General features: G+C 58.0%; 1 protein-coding gene across 1 annotated transcript; it reads right to left on the bottom strand.

The window, feature by feature from the left end:
- Positions 1-4,302: 4,302 nt before the first annotated feature.
- Positions 4,303-12,840, bottom strand: NES (nestin). Its single transcript, XM_067728218.1, has 4 exons — positions 11,908-12,840; positions 10,689-10,813; positions 8,817-8,890; positions 4,303-8,568 (listed from the first exon to the last, which is right to left on the bottom strand). The coding sequence occupies exons 1-4, from the start codon at positions 12,688-12,690 to the stop codon at positions 4,829-4,831; spliced, it is 4,722 nt and encodes a 1,573-aa protein (XP_067584319.1). The 5' UTR covers positions 12,691-12,840; the 3' UTR covers positions 4,303-4,828.
- Positions 12,841-15,148: the final 2,308 nt, after the last annotated feature.

Below are 15,148 nucleotides of genomic sequence, written 5' to 3' on the forward strand. Positions count from 1 at the left end.
AGCTGAGTCATGGGGTGGGGAGAGTGAATAAAGGCTGGGGGAAGGGGAGCTTATGACTGGAAGAGGAGAAAGCTGAAGGAGGCTCTAGGACCTGGGACTCTGGGGCCCAGGTCTGCCCCTTTGGGAAAGAGGGTCAGAGGCGACAGCATGAGAAACAGGAGTTAGGTTACAGGAGGGATGTCCACATTGGAGACCCTGGATTAATGGGGCTGGGGAAAGAGTGGGGAGTGGGAGGCAGAGTCTACTGCTTCTGAATTGTTGGAGAAGAGACATGATCTAGGTGTGCCAGTGCTGTATTAGAAAGAGAGGGGAGAGGGGCCCCCAGGGTGGATGGAGACGTGGATATGGGATCTTCGGATCATGAGAGTGGAAACAGAGAGGGCCGTGTTTTCCTCTGCTTCTGGTCGCAGACTCTGTGGACCCTCACCTGAGGCCATTCTGTCCCTCTTCCTGCCCCTGAGCCAAAAAGTCCCTTCCCTGGTGGCTCCCTTGAGACTCTCCTTTGTCTTTTTAAGGTGGGCCTGAGGACTCGGGAACGGGTCCCTGGGTCTTTTCTTTATCTACTGGAGCTGCATTCACATGACACCTTCTCTTTTCCCACCTCCTAGGAAGACCCTCATGTCTAACTTCCATCCATCCTGCTGCAGCACTGTCCTGGAACTTACCATCCCCTGTGGGCTGGGGTGGCCTCGCAGGGACCCAGGGGCCTGTTGCCAAGCCCAGAGCCCTCTTGGGTTTCTTGGGCTTAGGTGGGCTTAGTCTCCATTCCCACCCTTTCTAGGGGCAGCCCCAGAGGGCACATTCCAGCTGAAATTAAATCACATTCCTCCATCCCTGCCTGACAAGGATGGCATTTCTGACAGCAGCTGTGACACCACAGGGTCAAGTGGCAGCAGCTGGTCCCCCAAGGAGGGGCCGAGAGGGGGAAACTAGGGGAGCTGAGAGACCAGGGCCTTTGGAAGCAATGAATGAACTCTGAGTCTTTGATCTCAAGAGGCCAGAGCAAGAAGCATAGACCCTGCAGTGGGAGGGATACAGGTTAGACGGCAGCATCTCCTAGCTGCATGGAGCAGCAGGGAATGATCCAGTCCGAGCAGTATTGTGCAGATGGGAAAACCGAGGCCCCCAGCATCACCTTCTGAGAGGACCCTGGAAGAACACCCCCTCCCACCCCTGGACTGGGCTCCTGCATAGACGTGAGGCTGAGGGGGCCCTTTAAGAGGCCACACTCTGAGCTCCTTGGCCAGAACCCAAAGCCAAGGCCTTTGATTTCCTCTGAGCCTCTGGCGGCAGCAGCAGCAACGGGGACAGCATCAGGCTGGGCTGAATGGAGAGCTCAGCCCCTGACCTCACCTCCCAGGCGCCTCGGCCTGCACAGCCTTATAAGGAAGTGCCCCAAGCAAACTGAGGAAGTCACCTCCAGCCCCCCCATCCTACCCCCACCCCGTTCAGAGGCTATATTTACCCAGAGGAGGTCCCAGAATAACCTCCCACTTGTCCTCATGCTGGGATGGGGGGGACGTGGCGGGTGCTGCCTCCTCATTCCCTCCCCTGGGACTCCACCCTCCCAAGTGCTTCCTGTCGTCTGATCTCATCACAGTCGTTCATTCATTCATTTATTCATGTATTCAGTCCGTGTTTACTGAGCACCCTTGGGCCCCCAGACCCCTCCAATTCTCTTCTCCAACCTGGTCCTCTCTCCTGGGCTCCACAAACCCACCCTCTCCCAGGGCAGCTCCTCCTAGAGGTCACAATTTCCTGCTGGATTCTCCAGCTCAGAAGATGGGACCACCGACTCCCAGCTGCCCCTACTGCCACACTCCCACTCCATCTCCCACAGTGGGTCACCAAGGCCTGAGACTGTGCTTCCCTTACCTGCCTCCTCTCCTTCTCACTGCCACCCTTGTCCTCCACCTGGACCGCTGCAGTAGCCTCCCTGAAGCCCACCTACCTACCCCAATCCACTCTCACACAGCAGCCAGAGGTTCTATTTAAAATGCAAACCTGGTCATGTCATCTCACTACTTACAACCCTTCAAAGCTCCTCATTTCCCTTAGGATGAAATCCATATTGCTTGGCTAGGCCTTGGCCCACTGGCCCCCAGCTCCTCTCTAGTTTTATTGTGGACACTTTACCCCTCATTCTCCACCTTCTGGCCACACAAGCCTACATTCTGTTCCTCAAGTGCCCAGACTTCTTTTCCTGCCCCAGGATTTTGCACCTGCTGTTCCCTCTGACTAGAATCCTTTCCTCCGCCTCCTCTTCCCTCCTCCTCCCTCCTCCTCCCTCCTCCTCCCTCCTCCTCCCTCCTCTTCAACACGCAGGTCAGCTCCTGCTCATGCTTCAGGTTCCCAGGGCAGCCATCCCTGACCTCCTCCTCCTCCCAGCCTTCCCCAGCCCAGATCAGGTGGGGCCCCTGCTCTATGCTCCCATAACCTCCTGCCCTTCTCTGTTTTCAAATATGATTTCCACTCAGAAGCCCTTGTTCGGTTAGAAGGTAGAGCTCTCGGGGCCAGGAACCTTGGACTCCCAGCACCTGCATGGTCCATGGCGCATAGGAGATGCCCTGTAAGCATCTGACAGTCCCTGTTATTGTCCAACCCTCATTTCTCTTGCTGCGCAGATGGACTACCATTGCCAAAGAGAACACACCACCCACCGTATACGTCTTTTAGAAAGTCTTCACTTCTGTCTAACTGATGTCCCTCCACCTGTTTGGGATTGTTGGCAGAAATGGCTAGTTTGGGTAATTCTGCAGGGGACCAGGGATCTTGGTGTGGGGGTCAGGATGGGCACCACACACAGGGGAGGACTGCTTGGCTTGGCCTCTGTCCTTGGTCCCCCGTCCAGGTGGGGGTGCCCGAGGGCCTGGGGAGATCAAGCACAGGTCTCCTCTGTCCCATTAGAGGAGCAGGGAGTGGGCCTTATTTGCTCGGGCCAGTGTGCTGGCCCACAGCCTGGCGGGAGCAGACATGGCCTTGTTAGCAGTGAGTACAGGAAGGATCGTGGAGGCTTGGGCTGCCAGGAGGGCTGCCAGCATCCTGGACCCCAAGGGCAGAGGAGGGGGCCTGGGTACCTAATGCAAAGACTCTTAGGTGGAGGAGAAAGGCATGGGCAGAGAAACAGACAGTGAGGTTCTGTCAGGGGGCCTCTGTCCACCCCTCCTTGTCCAGAGGATGAGTTGAGGTCAGAGGGCTTGAGACTTCATCTTCTCATCTTCCCCTGCCCTCAGCCTTGGGCCCGAGGAAAGGAAGGGCCTGCCTCTGGCCTTGGGATTGTCCCCAGACATGGAACATTTGTCTGTCAGCCCCTGCCCCACCCCCACCCAGGATATTTAGAGGTGTCGCCGGCTCTTCCTTCCCTGCAGAGCTGAGCTGGGGAGTGGTTTCTATTTGGGTATCCTGACTTCAAGTCCTTCAAGCCCCGCCTAATCCAGGAACCCCTGGGAAGGGGGGTGTCACCCTGCCCTACACAGGGACCCAGAGAACTCCTGGGAAGGGGGGTACTCTTGGGAAGAAGCTGTGGCTGGGTGGACCCCCGATCTAACCCGTTATCAGCACACCCCCTCGCTCTTTTGTTTCACCCCTGACAGCTTCAGTCTATCCCGGCCTCACCTCCACTTTCCTGTCTTCTCTGTCTCCTGCTTTAGCATGGAAGGGAAGTCCTACCGAAGATCTAAACGGTAGCCCTCCGGCTTTCCCCAGCCTTCCTCCTGATCTCCCTGCCCTGGGAGGCCCCGCAGTCACCTCGCCCAGCATCCCTCGCTGTGTGGCTGAATCTGAGGTTCAGAGAGATTAAACGCTGACCTGAGGCCACACAGCCAGACTGAGACAGAATAGGCCTCCCTCTTCCCTTACCCAGCTCTGACCCAGCCAGTCTGAGCAGACGCCAAGGCCATACAATTGTTTGGGTTTGGGGGCAAGGGGGCTTATTATGCTGGCGGCACTGAGGGGCCAGCAGCGAGGACATGCGCAGGGGAGTGTGGCCCCAAGGCTTAATCCCTGTAATCAGCGCTGTGGGCAGAGATGATGACAGGCCTGACTTCTGCAGGCGTCAAGGCCACAGGGGCTGGCCCTCCTTCCCTGGTCAAACAACACCCCCCTCCCTCCCCAGGTCTCCAGCACTGCTGCCTGCAGCCTTCATCTGTCTGCCGTGTCTCCCCCATGAGGCCTTCCAGGTCCTCCTCTCCTCAGGAGGCAGCCTCTCCCTCACACTAGCATCTCCTGCTTCCTCTCCCAGTCTCCTCTGCTTCTGTGTCAGCCCTGAGGGCCCCCCTGAATTGAGGAAGGAAGAGTCCAGACTTTATAGGCGGAGGCATTACTTTATTCAGGCAGGGAAAAGCCAGATGGGGCTACAACATGGCAGGCATATGGGGGGTCAGGACATAGGAGCACCCCCTCACCCCCATTAGCCATCAGCCAGACATCCCATGAGGGTGCAGTGAAGAAGGGCAGAGCTGGTGAGCCCTGGCGCATGGACCACCACGGCCCCCTCCCCATGGAGGAGCCACTGGGCCCCTGGCCTTTTCCAGCTGATGGGATGGGGAGGAAAGGGAGTGCAAGGAAAAGGGGGGGCCTAGTCCTACAGAGATTCAGTTGGCTTCAGCCTCGTGGGACAGTGCAGGCCGGATGTCCCCCTTAGCAGGGTCCAAGGGGCTGGTTTCTATTCCCAGAGTCTGCATTCTTGGAACGGGTCCCTTTGCCACACCCATTTCACCTCGGCTAGCCAGGCCTCTCGGACAGAAACCACGGGTCAAGAGATAAGTTAAGGGCGCTGCCTCCGAGCAGGGAGGGGCTTGGAGGGGGTGCAGGAGGGGGTGCTCTTCCTCTAGTCCTCCCCTGAGGACCAGGAGTCTCCCTCTCCCTCTCGCTGGCTGAACTGCAGGAGCTGGCCTTGGCCCAGGTGAAGCGGAGCCCCTGCCCAAGGGGTCTTCAGGGCACCCCCCTCCTCCTCCTCCTCCAAGGGGCTCCCTTGGTCACCCTCAGGGGGCCCCGGTTTCCCCTGCCTTACTCCCTCAGACTGCTCCAGCCCGTTCACCACACCCCCATTCACATGCTCCAACTCTTCCTTCAGGCTGGGGCCCTGGCCATTGACACCGAGGGTGTCCCCTACCTCCAAGCCCGTGTCCTCCACCGCACTGAGGGTCCCCAGAGGGCCAGGGACTTGGCCCTCCCTCTCCAGGGGAATAGCATCCGACTCGTCCTCTGATCCTGAGGCCTCCGTGCTGTCCTGGGACTCAGTCTCCAGGGCGGTCATGGGGGCGTCAGACGCCGCACCCCTCAAGCCATCATCCCAGGGGACACTGACATCCATGGTCTCAGACCCCAGGAGGTTCCCTCTCTGAGGGCCACTCAGGGCCGGGAGGCTGCCCACAGAGGGCCCTGCCCCCCACCGCCCTGCCCCTGGCCCCCTCTTCCCTTCTTCATCTTCTTCCTCTCCCTCCTCCCCGCTCTCTTCCTCATCTGCAAATCCATCCGATTCCCCATCCGGGTCCCAGACTGCAGGCTCCAGTAGCAACGGGGGCACCTGGCCCGGAGGTTCTGCCACCTCCCCAGGGACCCCAGGAAGGAGAGAAGCCTCAGTCCCCAAGTCCTCAAATTCTTCCGACAGCTCAGAGTCATGGCCACGTTCCTCCTCATCTCCCCCCTCCTCCTCCTCTGAGGGATGGGCCCCAAGGCCCTCAGAGGCCAGGACTGCAGGGCCCCAGCCTTCCTTTCCAGTCTCCTCTTGAGGGGAGGGCCTCTGCTCTCCAGCCAGGTCCCACTTGGGGGAAGCAGGGGACCCGAGGTAGAGGCCCAGGGGAGTGGAGTCGGGAAGGGTCTCCCCTAGCTCATCAGCCTCACTCTCTTCTCTGCTCTCCTCCCCCTCCTCCGAGAGGTCTTCAGGGATTCCCCCGGAGCCCATCTCCTCCTGCTCACCCTCCACCTTCCCCAGGACCTCAGCCCTGCCTGCCAGCCCCCAGCTAGCCTCTTGGCTACCCTCAGCCAGGGGCTGGGGCCCAGGGGCATCTTCAGGGATTGGGATGGGTGAGCAGGACTCAGTGGGCCGTGGGCTGGGTGGCCCCAGCACTGCTTTGGCATCCTCCTTTGCCCCCTCGGAGCTCAAGGGCCTGGGTTGAGGGGTATCACTTCCATCGCAGCACGAGGTCTCGGCAGGGAACGTCTCCTCTGCTTCCTCAGGGCCTTCAGGCTTAGACTCCTCCCAGCCCCTGGCAGCGTCCAGCGGGTCTCTGCTCTTCCTGGGCAGTGTGGAGAGCTCTGGCTCCAGAGCAGCTGCCTCCTCCAGCTCCTTTCTGGGCCCTTCCAAGCCCTGCACCCTCTTTGCCTCCAAACCTTCCTCCCCCAGCGGTGGCCCCATCACCTCCTCTCTGGCCAGGCCGCCTGGGTCCTCCAGCCCTACCGCCTCCTGCTCCGGTCCCTGTTCCGCTCCTGCAGTCTCTAAGCCCAAGGTGACCTCTGGGGAGGCTCGGCCATCGCTGGGGGCCACATCCTCACCTTCCAACACTGGCTCTAGCACCTCTGACATTCCCTGGGGAGCTGGGAGGCCCGGGGTCCCCACCTGGTCTGGCCGCTCTTCAGGGTCCTGGAGGCCCTCAGTGCCTCCCACCCCACTGGCTCCCTCAGCTGAGACCCTCTGCTCTTTGGGCTCGGAGCTCCATGGCTGCCCCTCACCTGGGCTCCAGGCCTTGCCTGTGGCCGTCAGCTGCAGCTCCCCCCGGTCTACAGCCTCCCCCTTCCCAGCGAAGCTATCCCATTCCCTAGGTTCCATCTCTGCCTCGTCCGCACTGTCCACTTCAGGTCTCCCAGGGGGCGTTTCCTGATCCAGTTCTTGACCCCCCTGCACCGTATCTTCCCACTTCTGCAGATGTGCAGAGAGTGGCAGCTCCTGTCCCTCCTCCTCCAGGGACCTCGGTGGCTCTGAATTCTCTCCCTTCTCCACGTTCTCTTCCTCTTCCAGATACCTTTGACTTCCCTTGTCTACCTCCTCTGGAGATCTCATATCCTCTACACTCTGCCCTCCCAGAGAGCTCAGTGATTTCTGAGTCTCCTCTTCTAGGGGTCTCAGTGTCTCTTGGTTCCCTTCCACAGACCCCAGTGGTTCTTGACTTTCCTTTTCTAGAAGTTTCAACATTTCCAGGTTTTCTTCTCCTGTAGGCTTTAGTGGTTCTAGAGTCTCTGTTCCTAAAGATCTCACTGCCTCTACGCTCTCTTCATTTAGGGACCTTAATAAGTCTTGATTCTCTTTTTCGAGAAGTCTAACTATCTCCTGGTCTTTTCCAAGAGACTTTAGTGCCTCTGGTTTCACCTGTTCTAGAGGGCTCAATGTCGTCTGGTCTTCTTTTTCTAGAGACCTCAGTGGCTGATTCTCTTTTCCTAGAGGTCTTGGTGTCTCCTGGTCTTTTTCTTCTAGAGATCCCAGTGGCTGTAGAGTCTCTTTTGCTAAGGGTCTCAATGTTTCCTGGTTCTCTACTTCTTGACATCTCAGTGGCTCCTGCCTTTCCTTTTCTAGAGCTCTCAATGACTCAAAGTTCTCCTCTTCTAGAGACCTCACTAATTCTTGATTTTCCTTTCCTGGAGATAAAAATGCTCCTACATTTCCTTGAAGAGACCTCATTATTTCTTGACTCTCCTTTTCTAGTGATTGCAATGTCTGTGGGTCCTCTTTTCCTATAGGCTTAAGTAGTTCTAGAGTCTCTTTTTCTAGAGGTCTCATTACCTCCATCTCCTTTCCTTCTAAAGACTGCAATAACTCTTGATTCTCCTTTTCTAGAGTTTTTAGTATTTCTAAGTTCTCTTCTTCCAAAGACCTCAGAGATTCCTGATTCTCCTTCTCTAGAGATCTCATCGTCTCATGGCGCTGTTTTTCCAGAGAAATCAGAGGCTCCTGAATCTCCTCTTCCAGAGACTTCAGAGTTTCTTTTTCCAAAGGACCCGGGGAGTCTTGGATTTCTTTCATGTCCAGATCCCCCTCTTCTTGCCATGTTTCCTGCTGCAAGCTGCTTATTACTTTGACCCCTACAGCTGTTTCTTTCTCTGCCAGCCCCCAGATTTGTCCTTCCCCTTCCTCCTGGAATCTGCTGGACCCTCTAGACCCACTGGGTTCTCCATCTTTGGCCTCTAAACTGGGATGGTCAGGGCTGAGGGCTGGAGCCAGGGAGGCATGATCTTCAGAGGACTGGCCTGGACTGGGCTCTTGTTCCTTGCCCCCAGGCTCCTCTGGTCCTGGCAGGACGCTGGCAGGGATGGCCACCTTGGCTTCAGCCCACACCGCTTCTGGAACCTGTTGCATCCCAACCTGTGGCTGGGGCAGGGAGAGAGGGGCATCCTGGGCTCTGATCTTGGCATCTGTGGCAGGGCGGGGAGCCTGAGGTGTGGGCGGAATTGGGGTGCTGGCCGAGGTGGGGGCATGGCCCTGAAGGAGTTCCTGGCTCTTCAGGAAGCCTGGCACAGGTGTTTCAAGGGTATCAGGCAAAGGTGAGGAGAGGGGAGTAGGGCTCAGCACAGAAAGCAAAGGTCCCAGACGCCGGCCCTCTGGGGTCCCAGGGAAATGCAGCTCCAGCTTAGGGTCTGGAAAGGTAGAGGGGAAGAAACGGTGTCAGCACATACAGGTTGGGGGTGGGGCAGGGGAGCAGCTACCACTTCTGGCAAGAGGGTCCTGCTCCTGCCTTTTATGGGCTGGGCTAAGAGTATGCTCGCTGCCGTGGAGGACCACGGTGTCAAGACTTAAGACTGCTGCTTTTCAGGAAAGGCATTGCTCTGGGTGTGAAGAGGAAAGAAAGGTAAAGTTTTGGGGGGACCTTGGCCCCTCCTCTTACCCAGGAAGCTGAGGGAAGCCTTGGAACCGCTGCCAGGTGTCTGCAGCCGGGAGTTCTCTGCCTCTAGGAGGGTTCTGGGGACAAGGGAGGAAAAGCTGGGTCAGCCCTCTGCCCACAGGCCAGCCGGCAAGCCAGCCAGGGAACAGTCACAGCTGAGCATGCGCGTCCCTGGCCTGGCAGGCTATCTCTTCATTTTCACCACTATCACACAAAAGCCACACGCATACTTGGCTCTGCACGTGAAATCACATGGTCACATCCCACAGATATCACCCATTTGGTCACACGGAGTCACACACTTATTTGGGACACACAGCTGGACTCACAGACACACAAGCAGATTCCCACACAGTCGACACAGTGTACACACACACCCACACATTGCTTAGACTAGTCCCCTCCCAACCCCAGGCCTATGACCTCATCCTCCGTGTGGGGGGCCGATTCTCATGCTAATTGCTGCCTTTGTCCACACTGCCATCTGGAGGGTCTGAGTAGGGGGCTTCCCAGGGGAAGTGGGAATTCTCAGGCCGTTCCCATGGGATAAGCTCCCTCCTCCTTCTCCCCCAGGGCCCCCAGAGCTGGTTCCAGACAAAAGCCAATGAATTCAGCTCCCTCTCTCCAAATCCTTTTCATGCCTCAAAACCCAGGTTAAGCCTGCGCAGTCCTTTCCCCTCAGTGGTTTGATTTAGGGGTCAAGGCCCTCATCTTGGGATCTCTAAGTACTCTGGATCCCAAGCCTTTCAGGGCAATGGACGTTTTCGTGTACATGCCCCTGCCTTAGTGCCCCATGGGGACCGAGGAGGAGGGGACCGATTGCGGGGGAGGGAGGACCAATCAATTCAACGAGTTATCCTGAACATCTGTCTCCTCTGTGCTCTTCCTCATGATCTCTGAGTCCGGTTAGTGTTTTCTATGGTCTCACCTCTGTCCTTCTCGATCGATGCAGCGTCATGCCCCCTGAGCTCTGTGCCCCCTGGAGGTGGAGGCCCTCTCTTCTTCATCCCTAGATCCTCACCGCCCTTCCCTCTCTGGGCCCGGCCTCCCCTCCCCTCCTTAACCTGTCCCAGGGCCCCTGCTTTTGTTTGCCTGTGGATTCTGGGGGCACAGTCCTCATAGCCCGTCTAGCCCTGGCTCCACCCTGCAGGCTTGGGGTACGCGGCCCTTCACAGTAGCAAAGCCCCTTCCTCAGGCTTCATCGGTGGATCCTTGGCTAACCAGGCCAGTTTCCCAGAAACTGGGTTTGCCCAAGGCCACAGAGCCAGAGAAGCAGCACTTCCTTGGTCTCAACCTTTCCTGAGCCAACAGGGAATGCGGTCAGTAGAAGGGCTGGGCAGGGCCAAGGCTCGAGAGAAGCCAGGCCCCAGGACACTCAGGATGGAAGGGACCTTTGCTGTCACCCAGCCCATCTCCCATCCTCCCGACAAGGAGACTGAGGCCCAGGTCAGGCGGCAAGTCAGTGCCACCGGCCCACACCTGCAATTCCTTCTTCCCGAGGCTGCTCAAGGACATCACCCTCTCTGTGTGAGCACACACACAGAGACTGGGCTTTTCAGCCCCTTGGGGTAAGGTTCTGGATCTGGATGACCCGCACGTGTCCAGCCCTCTCCTTTGAGGCTGTCCCACTCAGCTCTATCACCTCTCCTTGGGGGATCTCCTGGGCACAGGCTGCTTCTCTGGTCCTGAACCCACGAGAGAGCAGGTGGGCTTAGGGGGCACACGTCGTGGTGTGGAAGCGATCAGCCTAGGGTCACAGGACCGAGCGGTGGCAGAGCCTCCACCACCCGTGGCTCTGGGTCTCTTCAGCCCAGGAGTCTGCCCCTGCATGGATGTGTGCATCTGTGTGCCTGCATGGTCAGGGTCAACCTGTACCTGTATGTGGCCACCTCCAAGCTGAGGGACATCTTGAGGTGTGCCAGCTGCTGCCGACCTTCCAGGACCTGGGCGATCTGGCTCTGTAGGCCCTGTTTCTCCTGCTCCAGGGCCTCCACGGACAGCTGCAGAGCAAGCCAGAGGCAGTCAGTGAAGGGACGGGGTCCTTCTGCTAACTTACCTGCATCCCCATGGGCTGCTGCAGCAGCATCTTCTGCTCCCTAACTTTTCTGCAGAGCAGATTCCTGCCTCCCCTACCCCACTTCCCGCCCAGAGAAGCCCTCCTGAAGCCCCCGAGAAGAGCACAGTGGCCCCTCTCAGCCCTCTCCCACGGCCTGGCTCCTCCTCTGAAGATGCTGATTAAATGGTAGCACATGCTGCTCAGAATTCAGCTCCCACAGGAAGGGGGAGGTGAGGGAGGAGAGGAGATGGCTTACAGAGAGGAGGAGAAGGAAATAAGTGGAAGCAGAAGGAAAAACAATTAATCACCAGGCCTGGAGCCTGCAGGATTGGAAGCCAAACAGCCCGGGTCCCAGTCACTGTCTCCTGCTCCCCATGCTAGGCCCCCACCCCCTCCACTTCCCACATGTTCTGGAATCTTTCTCCTCTGAAGGGGGGGCGGTCATGGTGAGACCTCTGTCTGGCCCAGGCAGGAGGCTGTTTTCTCAGCTGCTGGTCACATCTGCGTAGTGTGAGGGGGAGCAGCTGTCCCAGGCCTCTGGAATGTGCTCAGGAGCCGAAAAGCCCAGACAAGGGAGAGAAGGGCTGGTGGCTCCCCATCCAGGGCCCCTCACCCTCTCCTGTCAGGGGGGAGGAGGGCAGCTGGGAACTTGGAGACTCCTGAGTGGCCAGACCATCAGATCAGCACTGAGAGGGAAAGTTCTGAGCATCTTCTGAGCAACGGCAGGGCCTAGGGAGGGGTCCAGGGGCCATCAGGGTACGAACGTGCCATTTAGACAGTGAGGAGGCCGCTGCAGCGTCTTGTGCCTGTCTGCCCTTCGAGGGGGTGTGCTTTGAGGTCTGAACCTCCATCATTCCAGCCCTACACTACACAGAGTTGTGAAAGTCTAGGACAGTGGCATCAGGCATGGTTTTCTAAGAAGTGGCCCCTGAACCTGCAGCCACCACACCCCCCACTTCCCACTCCCTCTCCCAGGTCTCTGATCCCCAACGGGACTTCCTGAAGCCTTGTCTTGCCCAGGCCCCCAGGCTTCCTCACCTGGAACTGCTCAGTAGCCCGCAGCCGCTCCTGCCAGCGGCCCTCCAACCTCTGCTCCAGCGCGGCCCTGCGCTCCTGGAGGCCGCTGCGCTCCGCTTGGAGCTGCTGCAGCTTCAGCCGACCCTCGCGGGCGCCCTGCAACGCGTGGCCCAGCCGCTCGCGGGCCTGGCCCAGCGACGTCTCCATGTGCGCCACGCGCTCCTGGTAGCCGCGCACTGCCCCGCGCCACGCCTCGCCCAGCCGCAGCGCCAGCTCCTCAACCTCGGGGGCCGGCACGGGGGGCCCGCGGGGCGGAGCGGGGCCGCGGGGGGCGCAGGCAGCCTGAGCGTTCAGGCCCGCGCGTTCCTCCTCGTGCGCCGCGCGCAGAGCCTCCAGCTCGCGCTCCAGCTCCACCGCCTGGGTGCTCAGCCAGGCCTGGGCGCACTTTTCGGCCTCGACTGCGCGCCGGCTGCGGGCCGTCTCCTCCGCGGTCCGCTCCCGGGCCAGCCGCAGCTGCTGGCACCGGGTCGCCACACCCTCCACCTCTTCTTCCAGGTTGTCGCGCGCCACCTCGGCCGCGCGCTTCTCCCGCCAGCGCTGGTCGACGAGGGCCCGCAGGGCCGCCAGCTCGTCGTCGGCACGGGCCCTCCAGGAGGCGTCCCCGGCCTGTGCCCGGAGACCCCCGAGCTCCGCGCTGAGCAGCTCATTCTGCTCCTCTAGCGCCTTGACCCGGGCCAGGTAGGCCTCCAGGCGCCGGTTGAGCTCCCACATCTGAAAAGATTCCTCCCCCAGGCAGCCCTCCATCCTGCCCGTCTGACCCACCGAAGGTGGAGAGAGGCGAAGCACCGGGAGAAGCCAGCAGCTCTCAAAGCTTTTAGGACGGAAGGGTAAAGAAAACGGATGGGGACAATGACGGGGCGGGGCGAGGAGCAGCTGAAGCGACTGAGAGTCGGGAGTGGGAGCGAGGCTATTCATACTCCCGCCAGCCTGGCGGGAAAAGGGGCGGGACCCAGGCCTTAACCCCTTAGAGTTAAGAGAAACGACGGCAGCCTTTGTCCCTGTGCCCCCGGTATGCTGGAGAGTGAAACCAAAGGAAAAGCCATGCCCGGAGAATCCGATCCAATGGTGGCTTTCGGGGGGAAGAGGCCGTGAGGCAAGGTCAGAACCGCAGATAAAAGCAGATTATACACAGAACTGAGCCTGTGGAGGGGGTGCCAGGGGATTCAGTCCTGCGAGGGGGTGCGACTCTCAGTTACTCAGCGCATCCAAGAGAGCTGTCACTTACTGAATTCCTCTAAGACTCAGTTTCTTCATCCAAAAAATGGGAGTGATGATGGAACTGTCATGGGACTGTTGAAAGAATAGATGTGGCCATGTTTTTCGTAAATAGCGAAGGCTCACCCTCCTGAAATACTGGAAGAAGGCAGCATTGCAGAGAGAAGTTAGAAGAGACATTGCCTGGAACACAAGAACAAATGTGTCCTACTGGGAAACACCCCATATGCACACACACCCTATTTCCTCAGTCTCCACCAGGAAACGGAGAGAGCAGGCAAAAGGATGTTCTCCCCATTATTCACCTCCATCCTTTCTACTCATCTTTCATATAACCTGAGGTTCATATACCCACTTTTTAGGTAATGGAAGCCCCCCCCCCGCGCCCCGCCAGTTCGCAGGGAAGGACACCCCATCCTGGCCTCGTTGTCAGCGATTTTTGGGCAGAGGGCGCCCCCTGGTGGCTCGCAGACCGGGCCAAGAAGAGGAAACAGAAAGAAGAGGCATCTCTTGTCACAACTAGTCCAAATTTATCGAGCCTTTGTAATATGCCAATCATGTTCTAACATTTTATTTACGTTATCTGACTGAATCCTCAAAACATCCCTTTGAGGGTTCCACAGTTCAGGAAACGAAGAGCTCACTGAGGGCGGGAGTAGCTGGGAAGGCCTTCTGGAGGAGGAGGGGTCCTTGAACTGGGTGGTGAGGGAGGTGGGATTTGGGGTTTGTAGTGTAAAGGGGAAGCAGGGTCCGAGGGAGAGGGCCAGAGATAATGAGACTGAGGGGGGGGGTCTTTGGGGAAGGAATTTCTGCTCATGTAAATCCAATTTAGCTCTACAAGTGTTAATTGAGACCTACTATGTGTCAGCACTCTGTCCCAGCCCTGGAGGAGCACATAGTTTGGTAATGTGAGGGCAACAGCAATGGTGGTGGAGGTAATATTATCATAATACTTAGCACCTGAGGTATCCACAGAGACCTGGGGGAGCACAGATAATGGAGAAGGTTTTCTGGAAAGGGGGTACAGCAGGGTCAATGACCAGGAGGCCATCCCACCAGGCCAACTGGACTTTGAATTCACTACCATATGTGGAGCAGAAAGGGAGGGGCCAGTGGGCGTGGAGTGGGGGGATTGACTGAGACTTAGTGCAGACCGGGAGGCTGAGGCTTCTCCATCCCCACATTACCTCACAAATCCTGCGGTTTGGTTTGGGCTGGGGCATCCCAAAAGTTGTGTCCAGGGGAGGTCACTTGGCATCTCTCCCTCCTCTTTCTCTTCCTGGCTGTGGGGAGAGAGAAGCTGAATACTTGAGATCCTTGGGTTCCTCCAAGGGGGGGGGTCCCCTGGAAATGTGGGGTGGCACTGGTGTGGGGAGTTTCCCTCCTGGGCCTCTCACTCTCACCCAGAGGGGAGACATTTGGACTGTGTTTCATGCAAAGAGTACTGGGTCTGACTTTTACACTTTCTAGCTGAATGACCTTAGGCAAATCACATAGCTTCTCCAACTGAGCCTCAGTTTACCTGTTTGGTAAAAGAGGTTAATACTTACCCATCCCCAGGCGTTTGTTCTGAGCATCAAAGAAGACTGGGTATGGGCACGTCTTTGTACAAAGCCTTTTTGAGGACCATCACCATGAAAGCCATCAAGCTAGAGCAAACCCTTCCCGTGAACCACTCTTGGTGAGTTTTGGGAATCTTGGAAGGCAGAGATGATCTGAAATGCTGGAGAAGAGTGGGATGTTGATTTTTTTAAGGCAGGAGAAGGTGGGTCCCAGCAACCACAGCTGGTGGAGCCGACACCAAGGCCCAGACAATTCTAAACAGATAACTGATATTTGAGGCAATGAGAAGCTGAGGAAAATGAGGCCTTCCATGAGACCAGGGGACACTCAATGGGCACAAGGTGGGCCAGGTGTCCTCTCCTCCCTCGGGGGGTTGCATTGTTACTGGGATTTCCTTTTTTTCTTTTTTTTTTTGCGGTACGCG

Source organism: Pseudorca crassidens, chromosome 2 (genome assembly GCF_039906515.1).
Source record: "Pseudorca crassidens isolate mPseCra1 chromosome 2, mPseCra1.hap1, whole genome shotgun sequence".
NCBI lineage: Eukaryota > Metazoa > Chordata > Mammalia > Artiodactyla > Delphinidae > Pseudorca > Pseudorca crassidens.

What these genes read in the sequence shown, in the direction of transcription:
- NES (XM_067728218.1), bottom strand. Translation starts at nt 12,690, where the DNA reads ATGGAGGGCTGCCTGGGGGAGGAATCTTTTCAGATGTGGGAGCTCAAC. An exon ending in GGGCTACTGAGCAGTTCCAG is followed by an intron (nt 10,814 to 11,907) that starts GTGAGGAAGCCT and finishes CTTGCTCTGCAG; the next exon opens with CTGTCCGTGGAGGCCCTGGA. An exon ending in TTGGAGGTGGCCACATACAG is followed by an intron (nt 8,891 to 10,688) that starts GTACAGGTTGAC and finishes CCTTGTCCCCAG; the next exon opens with AACCCTCCTAGAGGCAGAGA.